The following is a 9,950-nucleotide window of genomic DNA, read 5'->3' as shown; positions in this document are numbered from 1 at the left end:
TAAACCAAAATGTAAGTTCTCCAACTTGCATAGATCTCTCCTTTAATCTTGCAAATCAGATTTTGTACAAGGTGACTTGGTATCCTAACTCTCAGTAGCATTCACCCTTTTCAGTCTTTCTGTAGTGGGGGAGATATCTTATCCCAGTAAAAATCTCAGACACACTCATCCACAGTCCATAAACAGAAAATAATATCTGATCCAAATTGCACTCTGTTTACTTGAATGTGGAAGCCACGTGCTAGCACAGCGGGTCCTTGTAAATTAGTTTCCTTTGATGTGGTTGCAGAACACAACCCAGCTATACCGAATTTCTTGTTCTGGGCTTAGTCAATGTCTAGATGGGATACATCCTGGGATGCCTGTATGTGTTTGAATTCCATGACAGAAGAAAGGTAATAATTTAAATATTGTCTGTTATGTAGAAGAAGAAGAGATTGTATTTATACCCCGCCCTTCACTTGGAGTCTCAGAGCGGCTTACCAACTCCTTTTTCTTCCCCTCCCCACAACAGACACCCTGTGAGTTGGGTGGGGCTGAGAGAACTCTGACACAAACTGCTCTTTTTCAAGGACAGCTGTGCCAGAGCTTGTGACTGACCCAAGGTCATATCAGCAGGTGCAAGTGGAGGAGTGGGGAATCAAACCCAGTTCTCCCAGATTAGAGTCCGCACACTTAACCACTACACCAAACTGACTCTCAATGTAAAGGTAAAGGTAAATGTACAATGTACAATGTACTAAACTTATTCAACAGAAAGCAGCAGTATAAAACTGTCCATTCAGTATTGTCTTGTCTGTAAGACAAAATAACATATTTTAAGCTTTATACATAGACTAGGAATAAGGCCCGTTGTGGGAAGAAATACAACGAGATCTAAAAGGAAGCTCCAGGTGAATGTCCCAACTGTGGTTGGTGGGACGGCAGAGGGAAGGGGAAAATTAGGGCTGCCAAGTGGGGGCGGGTAGCGGGTAAACCCCCACTTCGGAGGTCCGATTCTCGCCCCCGCGGAATCAGGCCCTGGGAGGAACTCCACCCCCCAAAGCGCAGCGTGGCTGCATCACCAGAGGTGACGCAACCACATCAATCACATTGGGGGCATGGCCCCGATAGTCAAAGGGAAAACTCTATGGTTTTCCCTCCAATGATCGGGGCCACGCCCTCAACGTGATTGACGTCACACGGCACTTCTGGTGAATTGTTGGCGGCGCACGCGCGGAAAGCGCACACACGCGCACGTTGACGGACGGCTCCTAAATGCTTTCATTTACTTAAAATTATTTGGCAGAGAATTTGACACTTTAATGATGGTCTGGGCCTGGCTGGGGCAACGGCACGCGTGCCCACAGAGAGGGCTCTGAGTGCCACCTCTGGCACCCGTGCCATAGGTTCGCCAATTGCCACCACTGTCATAGAGTCTACCCTCCAAAGCAGCCATTTTCTCCAGGGAGACAGCTCTGTGTTGGTTTGAGTTCAGCTGGATTTCTGGGAGATCTCCAGGTCCCACTGGGAGATTTGTACCTCCTGTGACTGTTAAAGGAACGATTGGGATATGGTGATTTCTGGGAGATCTCCAGGCCCCACTGGGAGATTGGCACCTCCAGTGACTGTTAATGGAAAGATTGGGATATGTATTTTGACAACTCCAGTGACCGTTTAAGGGAAAATTGGGATATGTACTTTACCTCAGGACACATTCAATGACTCCCAACAGCAACAACAAACTGTTTAGAATGTTAAAGGCCAATCAGGCCTCATATGAAAATGACCTCTGTGTTCCGACTGGCTACTGGGGGGAGAGGAAGAGCAAACTGTTTAGAATATTGGAGGCAAGACTCAGGCAACGCAGCCAGTGGATAGGGACAGCTTCTGAGTGACAGATCAGGGAGCCAACTGATTTGGGAGCATGTGGAATGTTCAAGAGAGTCCATGACCAAAACAGAATTATTATATAGAGAGATAAGCAATTTTTTTCTTTACATAATGTATGTTATTCAAAGATCACCTTGATAACCTTTGTAAGGCCTCTTGTTATATTACAAAAAAACATGTCAGAAACAGATGGCTACAATTCACAAAGAATTAATTGATTGCATATTCTGCAACCATTACATTGCACAACTGCAGAGTCCCTCTGCAGAGTACATTGACTGTACTCCTTTAACCCCATCAGCCTGGTGTCAATGAATACAATGATCAACCTGGATTCAACAAGACACTGTGTCAGTTTGACGACTGGCATTCCCTCTAGGCCTAGCTATTAATTTAATGAACTCAATACAAAGCCACTTAATGAAATACCTACTGGGTTGCAAAGTCTATAATGCACACAATTACAAAATGAGCAGACTGTGGATTATAGCTTCATGTAGTGTTTGCTAACTGTCAGTGGTGTTCAGTCTTGTGATCCATTCCATAGTGGGGAGACATTTAATCCCAGTAAAAAAGTTTGATGCACTCATCCAGATGCCATAAAAAGAAAATTATATCTGATTACACAGATAAGCAAATGTGTTAGTGTGTGTGTTACATGTCATCAAATAGATTCTGACTTAGGGCGACCCTATGACTTAATGACTACAGAAGTCTTACCATTAACAGCCTTGCTCAGGCCATGGTTTCCTTTGATTCAGTCTCATGTTAGGTCCTTTTCCTACTGCCTTCAGGTTTCACACTTTTATAACCAGGTCTGCTGATATATAAAGTGTATCTCTGAGTATGTGCAGAGTGCCTTCTGTTCAGCATGGGATTAACACAGCAAACTCCCATGCAAGTGTGGTTAAGGAACAAGGTTCTGGTTTCCAGTGAGTGTAACTTCAAGGCAAGTTTGAGTTCTAGCACCTGCCATTTTAAGCAGTTTATTTTCCAGTGACGGGGTGTGTGTGTGTGTTTCCCTGCCTAACTCTGGCCACACTTGGAAGCTTCTTATCCTCGGCTATTTATGCATGTTGCATTAGGAAATAATACAACTTCTTTATCAGTGTTATTCAGTTCTTGGAGTTATGTAACAGGCTACCACTTTCACAAAGTGAGTCTTCCCTCTAGTGGTTTTATTTATTTTTACTTTTAAAAATATCTGTACAGTACAACTTGTTTTAAAAATGAACTGATGGAGGGTGATGTAGGTGCAATTAATAATCAAAGCCAAACTTTGCTTCAGCAAAGTTCAGATTCCTGATGTGCTGACCTGGGATATCAGACCTGTCCCAATACTGCCATATTATTAAAGTAAGAGATCAAACTAGGAAGCATTATAACTGATTTGTGCAATAAGTATAGTTTATGTTTGTGTCATGTCAACAATTAAATCTAACCTGATCCTATTTTAGAATTATGTGGTAGTTCCTTGAAAAAAACGAAAGAAAATACAAACTTATTTTATTATTTGGGTGATTTCCATACAGGCTTATTACTCTGGTTGGACTTCCAACTGCAGTGGATTATTTCCAAAAGTCCACTTTGTTCGCTGCCAAAAGATGTAGTGATGGCCACAGGCATAGATAGCTTTAAAAGGGGATTAAATAGATCCAGGGAGCATAGGTCTTCAGTGACTACTAGCCATGGTGACTAAAGGGAACCTCCACATTCAGAGGCAGTCAGCCTCTGAATCCTTGTGCCAGAAGGCAATATCAGGGGAAGCTTCAGCCCTGTTGTTTGCCCTCCAGAGAAACTGCTTGGTCTTATGTTCATGTGTTCTTATATTTGTTACTCATCTGTTGTCTTTCTGCCATTTCTCCTTGCTTTCTCAAACCACCTTTGATCCAGTGTTTCCCGCTCGTCCTCAGCTAAAGCGCATATGCCTTCTGTGTGGAAGACACACTGCCGTTCAAAAGGTGCTGCCCATTTCCTTGCCAAGATAGATCTTTTACTTTCCATCTCTCCTACTTAAAAGATCTGATGACTATTTTTAATGGAAGCTTGGGATGCAGGCAACTTAGTATGAAGTTCACTATAACATTATAATGCTATAGCAATTTATCTATTGCCAGTTTTAAAAAAACAAACAAACCAAGAGAGCCCCTGGTGCTGCAGGTGAGAAATCGTGGCTATGAGGAAACAGCACAGGGGAAGTGTGAGGAAACTTGCCATTTGGAAATCCTATTGATGCTATACTAAATTAGCAGCTGCAGTGGCAACAGGAAAACTATGGAGAGCTGTTGCCATATGGAAGACACTTTTTTCAGTGTCTGCCAGGCAGCGACAAAGGCATGGATACTGTGCATTTGTTTGTAAAAACAAATTAATTCTTGCTTCATTCCAAGCATCCAACAATGTAAAAGTTAAAACAAAATACAAAATAGGAACAGAGATTTACATAGAATCAATAACTATACAATAATTCCAACGCCCAAGAACCAAAGTTCAGCATTGTCTAATGTTATAATGAAATCCAAGATATGAAGTCAAAAATGGGAATGCTTGTCGAAACAAGAATACCTTTAGAGTTTGGGGGGGAGGAGCCTGCAAGGAGAGCAGGGTGCCCTACAACCCCCCCAGAAGTCTGTTAATTGAACAGACCATCATTGTAAAAGAGTAAGTTCTAGTCGCAGAGGACCATGCTTGATGGATTGGGGTCACCACTAGTAGCAAGTGGCTGGAAGTCCTAATTTGGCATGTAAGTTAAATAAATGCAGACATATTCCTTCAGATTGGAAAGTCCCATGTCATTAGGGACTTGTCAAAAACAAAAATCTTGAATCAAGAAAGCAGATAAATTAGTATCCATTTCAATTAATTCAATATAGGCATTTTTCGTCTCGCTGCCCCTCACCCATCAAAAAACGGGCAACCACATTCTGTGACTTTTGGAGATTCTGGGACCTCCAAGGGAAACAACACATAGAACATGTAAAGGAAAAGCTTTTTTAAGAAGCAAAATGCTGCTGCCACTCAGATCAAGTTCTCCTTATTCCTGCTTAGATAAATTTGGAAATTAATCATCTGCAATCAGTGTCACTAAGGAGAAGCACAAATGTCCTTTTCAAAGCAAACTCTTATCACAGTGCACGCAGTCTATAAAATATCCTGAGAATCTGCCTCTTTCCATTCAGCTATCCTACCTTGAAGCCCTAAAGAATAAGATGCTCTGCTGATGCTGGTTGCTGATACCAGTACTACACAAATGGTAAACCTTCTAGGTGCATAAAACAGTGTAAAACCTCATTTTATATCAGAGCTATGTTGTTGTAGCCAGGGGTCATTTCCTGCAGGAGCGCACAGGAATGGAGCTCCGGCAGTAAAGAGCCCAGGGGGCAGGCACATGCAACAAGCCCCACCCCCTGCTCCCAGCAGCCCTCAGTCAGAGCAAGAAGCCGCCAGGAAAGTTGCAGAGCCCTCTCCGCCCCCCCCCCCGGTCCAAAACAATCCAGTGGCACCTTTAAGACCAAGTTTTATTCAGGTACAAGCTCTCCCTCCTCTGTGAGGACAGATCTGCACGTCCCCCCCCAAGTAGCTAGCAATCCAAAACAGTCCAGTGGAGCCTGAGTGGTGGGTGTTGCCTTCTGACACACTTCTGGTGATGTCAGGGGGTATGGCATATGCAAATGTTATGCTAATGAGTTATGCTAATAAGCTCCTGCACCTCTTTTTCTATTAAATGACCCCTGGTTGTAGCAAAACTGAAAAGGAGCATCTAAAAGACTAAGAAGCCAGGACTAGGGTTCTGACTTCCCAGTGGGGCCTGAAGGTCTCCTGGAACTACAGCTGATCTCTAGACTACATAGATCAGCTTCCCTGGGGGAAAGTGGCTGCTTTGTATAGCAGACTCTATGGCATTATACCATTCTGAGGTCCTTCCCCATCCCAAACCCTTCTTTCACCTGGCTTTACTACCAAAACTCCAGGAATTCTCTAACTTGGGTGGGCAACCCTAGTCATAAAAATCAAGGCAGCTAGGAATGCAGTAAGAGCTGCAATGACACAAAAATATCCTAAGCACCTGGCAATTAAGCAGTACACCATTAAAAAAAACAGAGTTAAATATGCAGCCAAATCCGTCTGCCAATTTACCAGTGCCCTGAGGAATAAGGCCATCGCATGTTCCTTCCTAATGCAGTGAGTGAAGGCACTCTCCACATCCACTAACTGCATTAATTAATTGCATTAGTCAATATTTATAATTCTTAGTTTTTTCCCTCTACCTTGTTTACTTTTTGTTTACATTCTTCAGACTAGTTTCACAATTAAATCTGTTAAGGATTCCTATTTCATATCACACTCTTCTAACTTGGATTCTAAATGCTCTTCCCTCTCTTGGCTACTTTGAACAATTCTTTCCTCAGTCTGTTCCAGTTCCTTAATTCCTTAATTATTATTCGGTTCCTTAATTCTTTTATTGAGTCAAACATAGATGTAGCATCACCTCTGAACTCTAAATTATAATTCTTATTGTCTCTTTTAGGAGCTGTATCCACTAAAAAAGTAGTGCTTTTTCCTTTAGCCGTACAGCCCACCCACAGAACCACAATTTTTTAAACACTTTTGAGAACAATTATCCAAGTATGCTAGAAGTTTTCTAAATAATTCTAAATAATTCAACATTTCGCAGTTCACTGATACTAAATAAGGCTCAAATTCAGTTTATCTAACACAACATGTATCAGTTATTCAAATCAATTACTGAAACACAACCAATAAAAGTTTAATTAATTATTAAAGAAATCTCTGTGAACATTCACATTTATTAAACCCCTTAATGATCTTATATTACAATAGACAAAACCATCCACCAGATCCCTAATGACAAGAGTAATGAAATTTCAGTGGAAGCAGATTACGGCTCGGAGTTATGTCCCAGCCTTCAGTCTCCCCCAGAGGGCCAAAACAGGTCAAATCTGCATTTGCATTTTTAAATTAGTTTCATGCTGCTGTGACACCGTCTTTCTCTATGCTTGTTTGAATGTTGTTTGGAGAATATTCTTTTAAAGCAGTGCAGAGGTGCAATAACAGTGGAGCCGCCCCGAAAGGACGATAATCATATGTGGACGTGCAAAAATATGCTAGCACTCTTGAGGTGTGAAAACGACACCAAATGTAGACAGCTTTTTTGAAGACGGAGTCAAAAGGCTGGGACACTGGTGGGAAAGACAAATGCAGATTTAGCCACAGAGGCCCAATTCCCTTCTGGTGTCATCCTTACAGTGTCGCCTGCAGCGAATACCTGCAATGTTGTCACAGACCACAAACAATTCTTATCAGCTACCCCAGAAGTTGCAATCTCACTCATGGTCCAGACTGAGCACTGCACTCACTGCCCTTCTTCCACCACTACCTTAGGATGGCAGGGCTTGCTTCTGCATGGGAGAGGGAAAGTGGTCCCATTATTATATAAATAATAGAATAATAATAATAAAATAACACACAAGAGAGGGAGAGCAATCCCAGGAGGGACTGTGGATGCTGCCTCTTGTTGCCTATCAGTTAGAGCTTCTGAGGCTTTTTCAAAAGCCAGCCCCAAGTAGTGTCTGTTACAGAAGACTAGTCTGGAAATAGTATTCAAGAATGCTCTTAACATCATCTTTTAAAGAGAGCTTAGCCACATTTGAGGCTGGTAGATCAACACCAGCCAAACACTCTGCCCTCCCAAGCAGTATCACTTCTGCCTTGTCTGAACCAATCATCAGTTTGTTCAGCCTCGGGCACTTAACAACGACCTCGAAAACATAAAAAGAGCATTAAAAAAAATAAAACCGCAGTCCAGCAGACATGGATCACAGAAAAATAAGTGAAAAGATATATCACATCCACTGAAATGTTCATATGCCACATAATACTGGGAATTATATAGAGCATGTGTGTGTGGAGGGGGGGAACATGCTAAATTGTCTATTTCATAATGTTCCTCTGATCATAGGTGATGCTTTCACAAACTATAAAGGCTTAGTCTGGATTGGCAATTTCAGTGTTGGTGTTCTGTTTCCTGGGATTTCTGCTGGTGGACAAACTATTCATAAAATGTTATTTCCGCTTATATCAGACCTGGTTGGTGCTAGCTGAATAAACTTCTCAAGGACGCTAATTGCATCAGAACAATGGAAATGAAAAATTACCACTTGAAGCTGTCACAGGAATTCATAAGCAGATTTAACGAGCCATTACTAATTCAGGCTAACATATGCTAACTAATGTAGCAAAGCCTATAAAATTATTACATGATTTTCATTAAATTCCACAAGAAAACCTTGAGGAAAAGTAGGTTTCAAAAGATTAAGTCAGTAATTCCCTTGCTGATGTGTGTTCTTTCATCTCTCTCCTAGAATGACTCTTAGGTGACCAGATAAGGTTTTCTTGAAAAATATTATCTAGGGAAGACAAGATTTGTTTTTTTAAGGATCACCTCACCTTCACACTTCCTGTGGTGGTCTGTAGCTGACTGCTTAGCCCAGATGTTCAGTTATATTATGTACCAATATTTGCCTTTTGTTAGTAAAACTGGAATTAAATTAAAATAGCTGCCTTGTTCTCTGAGTAAGTAAATGGGAATGCCTGTATTTGTCAATATAATGTATAAACATGGTACTGTAAAACCCCCAAACACAGCTGATAGTGGCTACCATCACCATGACATATCTTTTAGCAACCATTAGTTTTCTTGACTTCCTTTTGCAGTGTAGAGATTTGTGAGGCGAACGAAACCATCATGTGCCCTATGTGTGAAAAGAATTGCACACTTCAAAAACTGAATGAAAGCTGCATCTATGCAAAGGTAAACTTTTAAATGTGATAGAATATCTTTGCTTTCCAAAATTCAGTGTTTTTGGTGCTTTCCATAATGCATGATGGTGCTTGGCGAAGTCTTCTGAAGAAGTAAACAAAAAAAAATGCTTTAAACTTTCATACTTGTTTATTCAGGTGGGTAGCCATGTTGGTCTGAAGCAGCAGAATGAAGGTTAAGTCCAGTGGCATCTTTAAGTCCAACAAAGTTTTATTTAAGGTACTAGGAATAAGGCTCATTGTAGAAATAAATACAACGACCTCTAGAAAGAGGCTCTGGGAGAGTGCCCCAGCCTTGGACACTCAGCGCCAGTTTGCTGTGGCGACCACAGCAGGGTATAATGACACAGAGTCCACCATTTTATCCTGGGGGACTGATCTCTGCCATTTTAAGAGCAGTTGTAATTCTACGTGATCTCCATACCCCCAACTGGAGATTGGCAACAATCATTCCCCATGAGGGAATGGCTGGGTTGGAGGGTGGAGTCTATGGAACTGTACCTGTCTGAGTTCCCAACCCTCCTGAAACCACACCCTCTTCAGGCTCCATCCCTCAAATCTCCAGGAATTTCCCAGCTGGAGTTGGCAACCCTATCAGGACTGGCCCCAATGAGTTTTCTCCCAAAGGCCAAAACAGGTGTGACAGAACCTGGTTGCCTAGCAACAGGCACTGAGGAGAAAGCACAGCTGCCACCTCTGATTAGGGAAATACCTGGAGATTTGGGGGGTAGATCCTATGGAGGGCAGCATTGGGGGGGGAATAGAAGGACTCAGCAGGGGATAATGCCATAGGGTCTACCCTCCAACACAGCCATTTTCTCCAGCGGAACTGATCTCTGTCATCTGGAGATCAATTGTAACAGCGGGAGTTCTCCAGGTCTCACCTTAGGGTTGCTAGCCTCCAGGTGGGGCCTGGGGATCTCCCGCTTTTACAACTGATCTCCAGCTGACAGAAATCAGCTCCCCTGGAGAAAATGGCTGCTTTGAAGGACTCCATGGCATTGTACCATGCTGTGGCCCCTCCCCTCCCCAAACCCCACCCTCTCCTCGATTCACCCCCAATGTCCCCAGGTATTTTCCAACCCAGACCTGGCAACTGTATATCTATCTCACTGAGGTCCTCCCCAAACTCTGGCCTCTCCAGCTTCCAACCCACAAATCTCCAGGAATTTCCCAACTCAGATGTGGCAACCCTATCACATCTGGAGATTGCCAACCCTAGGGGAAAGTCAGCCGCA

The 9,950-nt window shown here is 42.5% G+C and overlaps 1 protein-coding gene across 1 annotated transcript in view; it reads left to right on the top strand.

The window, feature by feature from the left end:
* ANO3 (anoctamin 3) overlaps positions 1-9,950 on the top strand; it is a 113,305-nt gene that overhangs the window by 39,444 nt on the left and 63,911 nt on the right. The window contains 1 exon segment of the mRNA XM_015429146.1: positions 8,608-8,718. Coding sequence (XP_015284632.1) covers positions 8,608-8,718 — 111 coding nt within the window.

The sequence above is a fragment of the Gekko japonicus genome, unplaced genomic scaffold, assembly GCF_001447785.1.
Source record: "Gekko japonicus isolate JY-2015 unplaced genomic scaffold, Gekko_japonicus_V1.1 scaffold2381, whole genome shotgun sequence".
NCBI classification, from domain to species: domain Eukaryota; kingdom Metazoa; phylum Chordata; class Lepidosauria; order Squamata; family Gekkonidae; genus Gekko; species Gekko japonicus.
This window is presented reverse-complemented; position numbering and strand designations above follow the sequence as displayed.